At 44.9% G+C, this 17,380-nt stretch overlaps 1 protein-coding gene across 3 annotated transcripts in view; it reads right to left on the reverse strand.

The window, feature by feature from the left end:
- Window positions 1–1,233: 1,233 nt before the first annotated feature.
- The window catches only part of PTPRO (protein tyrosine phosphatase receptor type O), a 206,816-nt gene continuing 190,669 nt past the window's right edge, over window positions 1,234–17,380 (reverse strand). For all 3 annotated transcript variants that reach the window (XM_084877905.1, XM_084877904.1, XM_084877906.1), the window contains 4 exons: window positions 13,143–13,297; window positions 9,780–9,915; window positions 4,767–4,886; window positions 1,234–3,503 (listed from right to left, as the gene is read on the reverse strand). In XM_084877905.1, the coding sequence (XP_084734031.1) occupies window positions 4,782–4,886; window positions 9,780–9,915; window positions 13,143–13,297 (396 nt within the window). In that variant the 3' untranslated portion in view covers window positions 1,234–3,503; window positions 4,767–4,781. The remainder of the gene's footprint in view (window positions 3,504–4,766; window positions 4,887–9,779; window positions 9,916–13,142; window positions 13,298–17,380) is intronic.

Genomic DNA, 17,380 nt, shown 5'->3' on the forward strand with positions numbered 1-17,380 from the left:
CTCGTTGGCTGAGGCCCAAGCCTCTAGCAAGCAGCTATCATATGGTCTGCAAAAAAAATCCAGATCCAGGGCCTCCCGCCCCCACTCTCCCTGCTGTCACCGCGGCCTTCTGTCAGAAACGCACGCCTTGGGAGGGGCAGGGACAGCTTTTAGAAAAAAGAGAGACCCTATAAAATCTGGTTAAACGTTTATAAGAGGTTAGATAGATTTTTATAGGAGATTTTTTGAACTCTTACTAACTTTTGTCATTCTAAATGCAGGGCAGTAGGTAGGGGCAATGCCGACTTTGGAGTGGAAAATTGTACCACCTGAATTAGCATCCTATAAAAAAAAAATGCTGTTCTCTATCACTTTCTTTCTCTTTCAAGTTGAATAAAATCATAGAATGTTGCCAAAACCACTTTGGCTCAGTGGATAGAGCGTCAGCCTGCGGACTGAAGGGTCCCAGGTTGGATTCTGGTCAAAGGCATGTACATTGGTTGCGGGAGCATCCCCGGTAGGGGGTGTGCAGGAGGCGGCTGGTCGATGTTTCTCTCTCATCGATGTTTCTGACTCTCTATCCCTCTCCCTTCCTCTCTGTAAAAAAATCAATAAAATATATTTAAAAAAAAAATCATACAATGTGCAGTACTAGCTATGTTGGTGTTAACTATTCAACTTGTAAATCGGCCCTCACGGTAGTGTTTCTGTTAACTTCAGAAATTGCCTCTATATTCTGTAGACAGTTAGGAGCCCTGTGGGCCAATGCATCTGTGTTCAGTAAAAACAGCACAGAGCCGAAACCGGTTTGGCTCAGTGGAGGGAGCGTCACCCTGCGGACTAAAAGGTTCCGAGTTTGATTCCGGTCAAGGGCTTGTACCTTGGTTTTTGGCACATCCCCAGTGGGGGGTGTGCAAGATGCACCTGTTCGATGATTCTCTCTCATTGATGTTTCTAACTCTCTATCCCTCTCTCTTCCTCTCTGTAAAAAAAAAAAAAAAAAATCAACAAAATATATTAAAAACAAATAAACAAACAAACAAAAAAAGCAGCACAGAAATGGCTTTTAAAAACTAATCCTTAGCACGGAGGCCCCAACAGCCTCCCCTCTGAATGCTTATCATCGAGTCCTGGGGTGGAAATGAAGCTGCTCAGAGTGGCCTTAGGATCTGTGAAAGAACCAGGTACAATAACCCCGCCTCTGGGGGGTTATGACGTCTGATACTCTTCACACCCTCAAAATACAGAGCTGTGTTTAGGTTTTTCAAAAGTTTATTGACTGAGACTCAGGAGAGAGGAGTTCCAAAGTCAAGAGTAAAGCCCAAGTCTTCCCACAGGCTGATGCTTCCTCATCCCCCGCTCACAAACTGAGGGGGGCAGTGTGCCCGGGCGGGAGCAGGGATGGACAGAGAGCCTGAGGAACGAGACCCGGAAAAGTGCTGGCGTGTGTGACCCTCCTGTCATCTAAACTCCGCGTCCTTCCGTCTCAAGTCTGGATACTTCATCTCCTCTTTTGGGAAAAGCGATCTGGTACTATCTGATCCCTCCCCGAAGGGGCGCTGGAGGAAAACGTGAAATATTTATGCCGTGCTTTAGGTTTCAGGGGAAGGGATGTTCCCGCCGCCTACGGAAATTGGAAATGGATTCCGGCACACCCAGGCGTCTAATCGGCTCATCCGAGGTGGCACACCTCCCTCGGGACCTGCCTGTGTGTGAAAAACCTACCGATGACGCGCCTCCACGGGCCACGGCTCCTTAGCGGCGTGTGTACCTGAGAAAGGAGGGATGCATTCTGCGCGTGTCCAAGAAGGGAAAGACAGGGGCAAGGAGAGAAGAGGCGGTGGTGCAGGGTGGCAAGGAGGGGAGGAAGGGAGGAAGGAAGTAACTGACAAGCCTGGGAGCCCCAGCTGCCAACCTGCAGGCCGTGGACACCCCTGCCACCCCCCCCCTCTCCCCCCGCGAGAGGAACCTGAGCCTCGCTGGCCAGGCCTCGCCGAGAACTGCGCCAAGCTCTGCTGGGCCCGGCCCTCTCAGTGACAGGACGGTGGGGTGCAGAGCTGTTCACTTGGCACCCTTCGCCATCCCCAAGGTCACTGATGAAATATTAAGCTCATCCTGTGCTCATGGCTCCATGAAGATGATCAGGAACGGAGGGAGGCCAGGGCGAGGGGCACTGATCCCACACGCAGAGAAGGGCCAGCCCGGCCCAGCGCACGGCCACACCAACACGAGGACGCAGCCGGCTTGCATTTCCTCTCCGCTTCAAAAGGCTTTCCTTTGCACACCGTCAGCTCTTATTCCTCAGGGACCCACAGGGACAGGCTCCACGGGGCCCTCAGGGGCCATTTGGACAGTGTTCATGTCACGAGAAGCAATCATGTAGTGGAATTACACAACCTCTACAGAGTGGGATAAAATGTTACCGGTCACACGGATGAAAATGAAACTGACAACAGCCACAACAACAAAAATCCCAGAAAACAAAAGAGAAATCTCTGTTGATATTCACAGGGACACTTGACAATTAAAAGACAAACAAAAGGTGGCAGCCAGTGTCCTGGCGTGCCACAGTTCATGGCCGTCTTTTCAGAAACTCCCAGCTGTTTGGGGGAAAGAAAGTGCGGTTCTCACGTCCGATGTGGTTCTCACAGAAATCGCTCCCCATGTGTGAAAAAAAACAATGCAGAGGAGAGGCACGCAACTTGCTCAGATCACTGCGACGTCTGAAGAGCCAGACTTCCGACTCTTCAAAACGGATCTGGTTTGTGGGAAAGGAACCTGGCTGGCGACAGGAGTCCAAAGAGGGCCAAGGAAGAAACACTCGACTGTTAATGCGGAAGAAAAACCATCAAGAACTAGAACAATTAAGAATGAAATATTTTTTTTTCTACTCTACTTTGAAGCTGAATCCCAGCTTTATCGTATTTGGAAAACATAGGTGGCTGGTCTCTGGGTAGAACCTCTCTCTCTTGCCCGGTCCACCTTCCCTGATCAGTGTTGGGGTATGGGTATTGCTGGTTCAATTTTCTGGAAGTAGGATCACCATTTCTTTACATGCGGCCATGCCTCCTTCTAACAATGAGGTATAATTTTAGACTAACAATGCCTTTCCTTCCTGGGCTACGGGCTTGATCAAATTGTGTGAGCAGGAAACAATTCAACTTTCTGATAAAATCATACACAGACAAAAATCATTGCACTTGAAAACAGCAACAAGAAACTCAGCCCAACCAGAGACGGGCCAGCAAAACTGTTGGGAAGGGGCTGTGCTTCCTGCTCTCCGCAGAGCGTCTGGACCTCCGGGTGTTCCGTTGAATTTGGTTTGTTCTTAAGTGTCCAGAAGTGGAAGAGTCCAAAAGACACTGTAGGCTCTTTAAGGCTTAGTCTTCCCGGTGCTTCTATAAGATACACCATCTCGTTGGCCACATATTATAAAGCAGGGGTTCCTCTTGGCAAAATGGCTAGCAGAAGCCCCTCAACACTCTGGAAGCAAGGGAGGATGTGGGCGCACACCGGGTCCTGTCCTGCGAACGAGAGGAAGAGAAATATATAGTAAGCAGGCTGGGAGGGCAAAGCTGCCCACCAACAGCCCTGTGGCGGGAAGTACAGTCCCTTCCTCTGACTCCATCACTCGCTCTCATTACATTCACCCCACAGCCCGGGCAGACGTGGGCTATCTGTGCTGCTATCTCTGTGTAATCCTACTTTCTGTGGATCTGAACCTCTTTCCCTCTACCTGCAAACTTGTCTCTCTTTCCATATTCCTTTAAAGAAAACAAACACAATTTTTTGTTGATTTCAGAGAGAAAGAAAGTTGGAGAGAGGGATAGAAACATCATTGATGAGAATCATTGATTGGCAGCCTCCTGCATGCCTCCCCGCCCCCCACATTGAGGGTCGAGCCTGCAATCCATGTGCCCTGACCAGGAATCTAACCATGACCTCCTAGTTCATAGGTTGATCCTCTACCATTGAGCCACAACGGCCGAGCTCTCTTTCCTTATTCTTTATCCTTCCTGCCTCCTTGTGCTTTTTGTCTTTTTCTTAATGGATATAAAGGTACGAAGAAGCTAGTTCAATCCTGCTACTCAGCGGTCCATATACTACTTCTTCCACATTTTTCCCACAATGCACCCTGTCCTTTCCCACCCAGTCCATGGTCCTGCCCCCTTAGTACATTCAGACACAGTCCACACTTGGCTTACTGAGTTGAATGGGCAGTTTACTTACTACTTGAGCCAATTACTTACACAACTAAAATATGACCTTCTGTTAAAAATTTGAGCACATGACATTGACTATGTTACTAACGTATTCAAGGCGTTCTCAAGTAAGTGCTTATAATGGGTAAGATCAAGGTGTTTCTAGACTCTGCTATCCTGAACTACTGTCAATATTTTATTCTTTGGGGTGTTCACTCCAGTTCATGTCTTCTTTGTAGTCCTTTTATGACCCTTTTGTAATCAATAAGCTACTTGCACAAGATGTCTACATAAATAGGGTGGATGATACTATCCTGATGTTACAGGCACAGAGCCAAAACCAGAGTAATTTAAGGTTCAGGGTGGAAGGGTTAGAGGTCAAATGATCATGAGCTGCCGAAGTGCCTTCATGCCACACCCACCAACCAAGGCCTACTGAAGCACTAAGATCTGCTACAGTGCCCTTCTCACCCTGCGCCCACCTCCCCTGGCCACCTCTGTGGGGTCAGAGTCGAACAAGTGGCTGCTGCTGCCTTTCGCTGTAGCCCATCCTGTCCCTCCCTCGAAGGGCACTTCCCTACTCACTGCTCCGGATTCCGACTAGGACTTGCTGACATTCTCATAGATGACGTCACTGATGCAGAACTGCTGCTTCTTCTTCGTCCATATCAGCTGCACGCACTGATGGATGAAAATGTACTGCTCCTGCGGCAGAAGCAGGCCATGTGTCAGAGAGAGATGTTTTTTGTACAGATATGTGCAGAGATAGCGTGTTGATACGATGACAGTGTTAAATATTATGGTCCGATGTCTAAAGAACACATTTTTATTAGGTAGGAGACAATTTTGTAACTAGAAATACCAAGAGAATCAACTGGAAAAATATTTTGAATAATAATAGAGCTAAAGGCAATAAATATTCAATGCATATCTGATGGACTATTTTGAAAAAAAAGCCTATCACCTCACTATACCAAAATACATTCCAAGAAGTTTAATAAATTAAACTTATAAAAATATAAAGGACAATATAGGTTAATTTTTCTCTGATTACTTTATGAAAGGGTTTTCAACTTAAAAGCCATGGAATAAATTAAAAATAAAACTTTCAACCTACTGTATGTTTTCTTTTAAAAGTGAAAAGAATAATATAAAGGGAAAACTAGAAACTGGAAGGAAAAATATTTTCTAGAATTATTACAATGTTTATGCCTTTATTTTTTATTTAAAATTCATCCAAAGCAGTAACACACATTTACATGGACAAATATATAAATAAAATACATTGACCACCAAACCAAATATTCTTGGACGGTATGGATTATGTGTGTTTTTTTTTTTTTTTTTTTTTTTTTTTACCTCTAATGCCTATTAAGTGTTTTTGAAGGAAACTGAGGAAATATTAAAACATATGAAAAAAATGGCCAAGTAATAAAAATGTAAATTAAAACAATTGTCTTTCACCTATAAACTGACTAAAGCTGAAGACCAAAGTAATAATGATGACAAGTTTGTTGAAGCAGTCATTTTTAGGTATTGTTAGTGTAAGTATAATTTATGAAGTGCTAAAAATTTCATTGTGAACACAGATAATAGTAATAAAGTGGAAAAGAATCCAATTTAATATCCTGTACAAAGAAGAATGGTTTAAGTAATCAGTGGTATATCTATAATAAAACATCCAGTCTTTAAAATGAAATTTATATAATTTTGGGCAATTTGGGATAATACACATAGGAAAATACTAAGTGAAAACGCAGAATTTAAAATGAGCATATGGACACATAGGTGGGATGAAATATGCTGAAATGTTGAGAGTAGCTAACATAAAATCAAGATAATATCATGAACTTTCTCCTTTTTCTTTATTTCCCTGAGTGTCTCCATACAGAATACCATTAGAAATAACCTTTCCATAAGAACCAGTCAAGATGTCCACAGGATCTTGAGCATTTTGTATAACAACTTTATACAAAGGGTAAGGTTAAGACTTCGAACCTCACTGGGTTGATTCTTCAGCCTCACCTGAATTTTTCAATGAGATTGAGAGAAAATACAGGCCCTTATTTAGTTTAATGATAGTATCTCATCAATAACTGAGCTACCCCTCACTCCTTATTGCACATCACCCCATTGCTTCTAGGGGGCTGTGTCAGCACTAGGCCTAATAAGGCGGAGACCTGGTCACCTGCTTTCTCAACCCAAAACTAATCAGTGGCCAAACTTAGCCTCAAAAAAGAAAAAAAAAAGAAAAGAAAAAAAAGTGGCCAGACCACAGGAAAAGTAAATAAAGACTCTTTATGGGCAGGTCCCTGAGGTCCCTGAGAAATCTAAGCTCCAATCAGGACAGGCTACAAAAGCAAAGCCCTACCTGCCCTCCAGCAAAAGTCCGCTAGAGGAAAATCAAACAAAGCATTTGATAAAAATAGAAGAGAGCCCCAGGGAGGCGCATGTCCTCCCCACGTGGCACTTGGCATTTGGAAGCACTTCGCTAGATCTGTCATTTCACAGAAAGTGAACATTGTCACTCACAGTTTACAGATGAGGAAATGAGGAATGGAGCTGGAGAGGTGGTGCGAGTTGTGCCGTGGCCATTCGGGACCCAGCCTTCTCCAGGGGCTGGCCTGACAACCCTCCTCTCTTTACCCTTTCCTGCTCTAGGGAGCGGCCATGGGAGGGGTAGTGGGTCAGGGGGCGGGGGAGCCAATGAGACAGGGGAAGAGGGCATGCTAAAAATAGCCCTTGCCACAGGCTGTGTGCATCTGAGGACATGACCAACACAATCAGTTACTTCTACTCTTTGCATTTATTTGTTTTTAGGGGAGAGCACAGCCTCTCACCCCCATGCACCTTCTGCTTTTGCAGGGGGGGACTGGAAGTACTTAACGTTATTTTAGAAGGGGGTTGAATCCAGGTGATGGGCAGTTAACGGGCCACGGGAAGAAGCCTGGTTCACAATATAGGCAGGTGGTCCATGGACATACACAGAGCCAGAGATCAGCCGGGGATCATCCCCGCCTCTTGGAAATAGTGCCACAGGGTGCCCCAGGATGAGAAAGCTGAAGAAAACCGTGTTCCCCTCTGCTCTTGACTTATTCACGGCAGCAAAGCAGAAGGCAGCAGGCCTGGGGTGTGAATGGGCTCAAGGTCGGAGGATGCTGGGAAAATCCTAACATTCAAAACACGGGCTGCGTCGCAAAGAGGGCAACACCGAGGAACGACAAAGGGAAAAAACGGACAAGATGTTGCAACACAAATAAAGAGCTGAGCTAGAGAAGACCCGCTGCAAAATCCCGAGGGAACTCAAGAACGAAGCCGGAGCTGTTGGGGAAAATAAGTAACCGGGGCTGACCTCGCCTCTTCTGCTGACTTTGTGTTTTCCCACCAGAGTGCAGGGAAGGGATATCGTCCTTAGAAAAGACTGCTTCCCTGGAGAGGGCAACTTAAATGCTGCTGTAAACAAAGAAGCCAAACACCCAAAGTTTGGGGCAGGGAAGTTCGGGGGAGAACAACGTTTTTCTCAGCCTTGCGGCGACACACACTGCCGCCCTCATGCTGCAGGATGACCACACCTGGAGGAAGATCCTGGCGTGGAATCAGGTGGAGGGTCTGCCAAGGGGAAGGTAGCATTTAAAAAGGGATTAGGGTTCTGTCCTGGGAAAGTCAAAAGCCAACAGGCTATAATCAAAGTTCTAAAAGCTTTAAATTAGGTCACTGTGGCAGACAACTGATCAAATCCAAAATACTTAAAATCAGGGGCAGCCCTTTGAAGCTGGGGATTAACGCACACATGGGGAGTTTCAGTCACGTATTAGGATGTAGTATACATTTATGGAAGTGAAAGGCAAACATATGGACCGATCCAGGAAGCACTGTTTACTCATTAGGCAGTAAGGCTTCTCTGGGAACCCAGGGCACTTTAAACAAGGCCACGTCCATGTCCCCACAGCAGTAAAATCCAAGAAGGCAGCAGGGCTGGGGCGGGAGGCTAAGGAAGTGAGGACACATGCATGAGTACTTCCTCATCACGCTTGAGAGCTGAATGTGAATGGGTTGCTTTTCCTCAGTGCTTTTCCTGCTTTGGCTCAGAAAGAAACACACTGGAACGGCTGTGCCAAGCCTTGCTCAGATGGGAGTGGGGATGCAGGAGAGAGAAATCAAAGGGATGGTGAAGGAGACCCCAGCCCGTAGCCTTGACCTAAGACATTACTGCAGGCTTTTGAGTTATACTGACATCTAGTGGCGATTCGCATGAACAGCATGAGGAAGACCAAGGCGGCATTGGATCCCTTGGAACTAGAGTAAGAAGTCTGGCCAGGATGTGTTCTACTCTGTCCCACCCACACAAACGCCTTCATAAAAAGAGAGATGACTCTACACCTGAAGCTGAGAAGCTTCGGGTAGGGCTGGGTGACTAGGACTATGAACAAGCGATGATGCTTGCTTTTTGAGGCCCACGCAGGTGCACACCCACTGTGGCTGTGAAGTGGTGTGAGGCTGTCTGCTGGCCCCAGGCTGTATGTGCATTCCCAGGCTTCCAGGAGGTGGGGGGGGGGGGGATGGATGTTTCTAGGGATGTTGCCATGTTGTTTCAATGCTAAAGCCATTTACTTAGGTCAAGGGAATTGGAAGTGTTGGTAGGTTGGGATCCTTAAAATCATAAGGGGGACAGGAAGTGTGAGATCCATCCCTGATCCTTATATAAAATGAATTGGGACAGAGACTCACACGGTGGACAAACTGGTGACAAACTTTTGAATCAAATGTAGCATTTCAAATGCAGGTGAAATCACATCAGTCCCACAGTGTCCACTCGGTGGCATTTCCCCTGATTGGCTGCCCTGAACTCTCACTCTGTTCAAAGAGGTTTTAGTCCATTATGGATAGATCCTTGTGTAGACAGCGCTTGGGAAGGCACATGGGCATTTTCTTTAATTATCATCAGCTGAACTCAGGGCAATAGGCAGAGCTACACCGTGGGAACATACTTCCCCAATAAGGCTGGACATATTATCAGTTCTGACTTCATATCAGCCCAGGTGTCACAGGGGCGGGACTAGATATGTAAATTTAGGCATACTAAGACCTATTTAAGAATGCAAATAAGTTAGTGATACTTCCTGGTATTGGGGATATAAAATAAATGTGCTGGGAGGGGACAGGGTCTTGTCATCCTGTCCTGCCTCTTCATCAGAGAGGATGGCGCCCCACCCAGCTCCCAGCTTAAAAATCTATCTCTGCATCTTCTTTCTTTCTATTATTTCTCAATCTCTGGCTGCCTCCACTTACAACTGGGTTTGTTCATCTCTCTGTGCTGGACAGAGAAAAAGGGAGATCTGGCTTTTGCTGCACCAGGCCCCCGCATCCCTGTGCTCTAAATTATAAAGGGCACATGACACCAATAAAAACACAAGCATTGTACACTGAACGGATTTTAGAAACAAATATCTCTATCTCCTGTACCTTGAAGCAGTTTGAATGTAACACAATAAGAAATTGGAAATAGCAGATGCAAGATTGAAACAGGAGATGAAATAATCGAAAGTTTTTTTTACAGTCAAGGTCAAATTTATAGATACCGATTGATTACATCCCTACCTCTGTCTGTACCATGGACATCCGGTATGACCTCATTTCTGACACCAGCCCCAAGATGTCGACAAACTCATGCTCCCGAATGTGCTGCAAGAGCCTGTCCAGGGCGATGAATGTTCCCGTCCTGCCGACGCCAGCGCTGTAAGAGCATGCAGACAGTACGTTACTCACACCCCGATTCCACACAGTGGGAAACAGATTGGCGATTAAAAAACAAAGCAGGTAGCACCACTGAGAAAAAAGGGAAGACAAAACTCCTGAGAATATTTTCCACTTAATGTTAACCATGCAATTGTGGTTGGTGTGTCTTCTAATATCACATTTGACTATCACTGCTACTGCTCTTAAAGAGGCATGGGTCTGGCCTACTCAGAGTGACTCAGTTGGTTGAGCATCATCCTGTGCACCGAAAGGTTGCTGGTTCAGTTCTTCATCAGGGCATATACCTGGGTTTTGGGTTCAATCCCTGGTTGGGGCACGTATGGAAAGCAACCACTCAATGTTTCTTATCTCTCTCACTTCCCATCTCTCTCTCTCTCTCTCTCTCTCTCTCTCTCTCTCTCTCTCTCTCTCTCTCCTTTCTCTTTAAGAATGTCCTCAGGTGAGCATTAAGAAAAAAAGAGGTATGGGTCTGCACTAGTCTGAGCCACACCTCTCTCTCCTCCACCTGGAGCTCTCTGCTTCCTGAAAAAGGTAAGAAGTGCCCATGGACCTGGCAAGAGAGTTGGTTCCTTCCCTCGGGGAGCCAGACACATAACCAATTTCAGTCTTCTGAGTAGCCTCAGAGTTAAGCCTCACACGCAGCTCAGAAGTCTAGCTGAGATGCCCACTCCTTAGCTCCAGCTCTGGGCCAGACCGATTTGTGTGCCTTCAACCCTGGGTTGAGTTTACCATTCAGACCTTACTGACAGCACATCTCCCTTCCAGTGAGTTCTAGGTCTGCTCCCATCCCTCAGTAATCTTATAGGTAGTTGCCTCAAAATCAAATTTAACATTTGGACCTCATTCATTACAGCCCCAAAATCCTAGTGCCCAGAGAGAGTAGAGGGAAGTGGAGTGATCTGTGCTGACCAATTGCCCAGCACAATTGTACATGTTAAGTCAGCCCTTCTTTTCTTCCAGTCATGCAGACGGCAAGGCAACATGTTTCCAAACTCTGAATTATCATATGTGAGAAAAGAGGAAGCCAAAATTGATTTCTATGCAGAACTTGCTGGGAGAGAAATCCAACAGTAAAAGCCTGTAGCTTAGAGTCCTAGATTGCCTTTTGTTCTGGACAACCCTTCTCACCCAGGACTTATTTTATGTTCTGTCCCTGGGTGAACACCTGTAAAGTCACATCCAGAACTGTCCCTGCTACCTGCTGTGAAAGGGACTGTGAGTTTGAAAACACAGTTGAGCAGCTTCACTTTCCGCTTTTGGAAGGAACCATTGGGAGACTAGATCATTTTCATTTGGTGAAGCAAAGTTTTTAACCTGTGAATGCCTATGATGGACCGATAGCAAGGGTCCTCTCCCTGATCAGAAACTTGACAACTTTTGAAGCATTTTTCTGTGCAGGGAGACACATACTCTTCTCTCTCTCTCTCTCTCTCTCTCTCTCTCTCTCTCTCTCTCTCTCTCTCATATACATACACACACCCTACTCATTCTAGTTCACAGAGGCCCAGGTGCTAGGTAGGTCCAGGATTATAGATCTACTAGAGGCCCAGTGCACAAATTCGTGCATGGGTGGGGTCCGGCCAGCATGCCCTGATTAGGGCTGATAAGGCCAGGCTGGCTTGGAAGAGGGGACGTGGGCCTTTGGCTGCAGGCCCCACCCTCAATCGAGTGTGTGTGGGGGAATCAAAGGGAGGGTCAAACTGATCCCACCTCCTGGTCAAACTCCCAATAGAACTCCTGATCGAGGGGGCAATTTGCATATTAGCATTTTATTATATAGGATTTGCTTATGTTGACGTGGCTGCCAGTGCTTCCTCTAAGATCTTTATCTTACTTCTCTGATATACAATATGAGCATGTTTATAGCCCCTGCTCTTCAGAGACTGCATAAAAATTTTACAACAATATGTCACACTAATGGATTTTGGTGAAGCTTTGCTCACTTGGTAGGAATAAAGCTTAAGTTCAAAGATAACTCTTCCAATAAGGAATTAGCAGGTCCTCGATTTTTGCTAACACAGTAGGTCATAAGGACCCCTTTCAGTTGAACTACCTGGAAATTTAAAGGCAATCTTGAAGAGCAATCATAGCAACTCTGTTTATCTCAATGAGTTGAATTTTCTCATTTCTCCTTTCCCTCACCTGGCTTTTATGTCTGTTCATATTATTCGGGGCTGTGGCTAGCTATTTTTAACTTGACCTTGCATTTGGTCATTTTATAAACCCACTCAGAGTCCTTGATGGGATCGGGTAAGACCATGCAGTGCTTAAAGTCATGGCTGTGGAGAATGCCTGAACCCCAACTCCTCCAGGTTCGAGTTGCATAAACTTGTGTGAACCCCTTAACTTCTCTACTCCTCAGCTTTTTTCATTTTAAAAGGAGAATAATCATATTTATCTTAGGGAATATAAGATGGCCATATTATAAGTAAATAACGTGTCTAGGAAGACATGTTAATAATAAAAATTTTTTTAAAAATCATAATTCATTTTATTAATTCAATCTGATCAGGAGTTAATGGACTGATGGACTTTTTTCTTTCTTTCTTTTTTTTAGTTTAGTTTTGTTAAGCATTCTGATATTTATTTATTTATTTTTAAAATTTTATTATTATAATTAATAATATATTTTATTGATTTTTTTATAGAGAGGAAGAGAGAGCGATAGAGAGTTAGAAACATCAATGAGAGAGAATTATCGTCAGCTGCCTCTTGCACACTCCCCACTGGGGATGTACCCACAACCAAGGTACATGCCCTTGACCGGAATCGAACCCGGGACCCCTTCAGTCCAAAGGCCAACACTCTATCCACTGAGCCAAACCGGTTTTGGCAAAATTTTTATTATTGAAAGTATTATAACTGTCCCCTTTTTCCTCTCATTGACCCCTGCTAGTCTCCCCCCCACACACACCTTAGTCTTCACCACCCTATTATCTGTGTCCAAAGGTAATGCATAAACCCATATAAATTATTTGGTTAATCTTCTCTTCCCCCGCCCCCCCTCCCAATTCCCACTGAGATTCGTCAGTCTGTTTCATGCTTTTATGTCTCTGGACCTATTTTGTTCAGCAGTTTATTTTGTTCATTAGATCCCACAGATGAGTGAGATCACGTGATACTTGTCTTTCTCTGACTTACTTATTTCCCTTAAACAAAACCAAGGTCGCAGTGCCTAACAGAAACTGCGTTTGATGACGTTACCTGCAGTGCACGATCATGGGGCCTCTGCTCTTGGTGGCTTGCTGTCGGACCACGTGCACAAACTGCAGGATGCTTTCTGCAGCGTTGGCTGTGGGCACACCGTGATCAGGCCACGCAGTGTAGTTAAAATGTGTCACGTCCTGCATCTCGTCCGCCTGTAGGAGAAAAAGGCAAAGCGAATATTAACCTCTCAGCCCCGTGGCAGGACAGCCCAGGCCGCCACTGCAGCTCACAGGGGAATGGCCTGGGAAGGGAAAGCCACATTTCACGCCTGGTCTGAATACTTCCCTTTCCAGATCTGAGCATTGTGTTTGGCCCAAAGCAGGACCTGGAAAAAACATACTAATGTATAAAGCCTCAAATAGTAGGATAAATGGGCTAACCCATTGCAGAGATAAGTTTAAACAGATTCGTGTTTGCATCCTAGCAACTGAGCAATTGCATTGGCTTTGGCGAATGAGTTAAAAATGGTGCCTCTTGGGTCCCCCTTCCCAGCACAGAGCTGCACCCCTCTCAGAGCTGCCCCCACTCAGGGGAGCTGCATTTCTGGAAAATGCCCAAGACCTTGTGTTCTCCTGCTCCAGGCATTCCGCAGCTAACCAGTGGCTGATAATGTGGTACGAAAAGCCAGCCTCATTATGGCAGGTGGGACAACTAAGTCTGCGGTGCCATTCATACCCCAACACCCTCCCTGGACCTTGCTGATGCTAGACTTCAGCTGAACTCATAGCTGTGTGAGACTTCTTCCTTGTTCTGTCTTATCCTGCATTTCTTATTCCTGAAATCACCTATTTAACCATCCCCATCTTGGTCTCTGAATCTAGTAGGCTAGACCCAAGGTAAACTTACCGACACCCGTGTTCTCATATCTAAAAAGCATCTTTTCAGTCCTAACCAGTTTGGCTCAGTGGCTGGAGCATCAGCCTACAGACTCAAGGGTCCCAGATTTGATTTCAGTCAAGGGAATGCGCCTTGATTGCAGGCACATCTCCAGTAGGGAGTGTGCAAGAGGCAGCTGATTGATGTTTCTAACTCTCTATCCCTCTCCCTTCCTCTTTGTAAAAAAATCAATGATATATTTAAAAAAATAATAAAAGGGTCTTTTCAGATGTTGCAGGTTAACCTCATCTGTAACAAGGGGATGCAGTGTGCTCGTTTGTGAAGGACGGTACCTGTAAGCTATTGTTATCGTCATCACTTTTACATCATTTCTACCATTCATTGCAGCAGCCCAGGGCAGTTAGGTGGTTGCTTCTGGGAATCCCGGTACAGGGGTATGTTTTATATCTTTGTCCTGTTCAGATTAAGCCATAGGTCAACTCTACAGGTGTGGACCAAATTAGGTTTACGGTGCCACTTGACATCCTTTGGAGTTAATGAAGCTATTGTAATAACCATAACCTGCACGTCTTTTTCCAATATGAACAACTGTAAACCTACTTTTGCCCACCCCTGAATTGTTCCCTCTGAACTGAGCAAATGTTGATTAGGATGTGGATCCTTCAAGAGTCACTCTTTTTAGTCCCCACTAACTTATCAGCATAAGGATTTATTTTGCTCTTGTTATCAATATTCCAAACCCAGGCCTCACAAGGAACGAATCATCCCCCTTCCCTCAAACTTGGCCAGAGCCTCTCACCCACTGAGTGAATGAATACTCTATCATCATTTGGAGGAGTCTGGCCTGGCTATGAGTTTGGAGCTAAAGTTTAGGTTCAGGTATTAAAGAGAAATGAATTCTAAAGAGTTAGTGGTCTTGGACGGAGTAAAATTTGTATAAATAGAAATAAATGCATAAATGAAGTAGGAAAACATATATAATAAGATTTGTGTTGCCAAAACCGGTTTGGCTCAGTGGTAGAGTGTCGGTCTGTGGACTGAAAGGTCCCAGGTTCGATTCCAGCCAAGGGCCTGTACACTGGTTGCGGGCACATCCCCAGTGGGGGGTGTGCAGGAGGCAGCTGGTCGATGTTTCTCTCTCATCAACGTTTCTAGCTCTCTGTCCCTCTCTCCTCCTCTCTGTAAAAAATCAATAAAATATATTTAAAAAAAAAGATTTGTGAAAACATAATGAAGTCAGCACTTACTAAATCCTTTGTCCCCTCAGCACCTAAGGGCCAACCCCGCCCCCCCCCCCCCCCCCCCCCCGGCTATATTCAGGGCCTCTCTCACTGTGGGCTCTCTCCTAGACACACAGAACTGGATGTCTACAAAATGCTGGCTGCCATAGCTGCTGTCTACAATAAATATGGCAAGAAAGTAACTCAAGTATAATCAGATGTGCATAATTACTCAACACCATGAGGATTTAAAGATACTCAATCACTAGATATTTTTAGTTGCCCAGAAAAGTTCGTGAGAATGCTCATTCTTTTCAAATGCTGATGGCAGGCTTAGCACAAAGATTTGAACAGTGTTACATATTACAGTTGACCTGAAAATGGATGCAGCTACCCTAGTACAATAGTCCAGATCCTTCAAAAATAGGAAGCACTTAAATCTGTCTCTAGCAGCAAGGCAGGGGACTTGATATCAGGGTGACCCCTGCCAGCTGAACAGCAAGGTACACATCAAGGGAGTGAAGGGGTTAGTGCTGCTGTTTTTTCCCCTCCAATTCTTACTCAGTTCATGCCAAGTTTGAAGTAGCGGAAAGCGACAGTTGTGAGTTATGGTCATTTTCCTCCTTCGGGTTACATCTTATTTAGACTTTTCAAATTTTTTTTTACCCTGATTTTATCCCTGATGTAATTTTACCTTGTTGTAATCTAAATGTTCCCACATTTCAATATGGAGAGGATAAGGATGGCTGTAAACAAAAAATGAGATAAATAGAAAACTGTATTCATTACTACTACACAACATTCTTCAGCAATTTAACCTTCACCCAGGGAGCTTAAAATGTAGATTTTTGTCTGTTTATGACTTAAAGGGGGCACTCTGGGGCCTCATGCTTATAAATACCATATAAACACCTTACTAGGAAACATTATTGAACATTTTATTTCTATATTCTGAGTCCTTATCATGCTTGTCATTGATAGGTCATCATTTAAGACCAAGGACAAGAAGCATAGTATTGACTACGCAACCATCTATGTCATTCTCTCCTGTCAAGGGAGCAAACCCTATTTTGTGCTCTACAATTTTCTCCCCAAGGTGCAAACCTAGGAAAATATTTGTTCTGTATTTGTCTAATAGTTTTCAATGGCTTTCCCACTGAAATCACCAAGAAAGAAAGCAGAGTTCAAATTGCATTCAGATTGTCAAATAGTTTCACTGATGGAAATCTATTGATGTTTTCCAAGTGCTTTATTATTTTTGAAATCATTCATTCACTCACTGTTTTGTTCAACCCACAAAGATGTAGTAAGTGGAATTACAAGGATGATTAAAACAGGGTACTTGCTTCCAAAACTCACACTGGGGGAGGCAGACATGAAGCGAGAGAATTGTAATAATCTGTAGGGGTGTCGAACTCAATCAGAGAAGGGGCCAAAATCTAAAATCCAGCCAAAATCGCGGGCCGAATGGTTTACTGAACAGTCATAAACTGACAATGTCATAAACTGACAGCGGAGTGCAGTGATGACAGCGCGGTGCGGGCCACATTGCAAGGCCTGGCGGGCTGGATTTGGCCCGCGGGCCTTGTGTTTGACACATGTGATCTACAGGGTACTGTGATGGAGGAATAGCCATGAGACTCAGAACAGAGGAGAAAAGGGACAAAGGTCCCATGAAACTAGGGAAGGTTAACAAAGGAAGTGACATTGGAGGTGAAACTGCATAGGAATGTGCTTAGGGAACAGGAGGAGGTGGGCATTTCAAAGCAATGGAGCAGCATGAAGGACAGTCTCTTACTATCATGTAGCAATTTGCCTAAATTCTCAGCTGTAGCCAAAGTTGCCATTGCTAACTACCTGTGGCTCAGACATGATTTATCTCTTCTAAATATCAATAAATGGGTAGTTAGTGAATGCTTACGTTGTATGGACATGGACACTCTCTGGTTACATTGTCTATATCAATAGTGAGCTAACACTTTCTGTGCAGGGCAGATTAGAGTATTTTAGATTTTTCAGGTCCTGCCGTCTCTATTGCAACTACTCCAGTTGGATGGGGCACAAAAGCAGTCACAGACAATATGTACACACATGTAGCTGTGCTGCCACAAAATGGTATCTAAGGACACTGGCCTTTGATTATAGAATCACTTATGGAGTGATTACGGATGTCTCTTA

This window comes from Pipistrellus hanaki (genome assembly GCF_964339955.1).
Source record: "Pipistrellus hanaki genome assembly, chromosome: 3".
Classification (NCBI taxonomy): domain Eukaryota; kingdom Metazoa; phylum Chordata; class Mammalia; order Chiroptera; family Vespertilionidae; genus Pipistrellus; species Pipistrellus hanaki.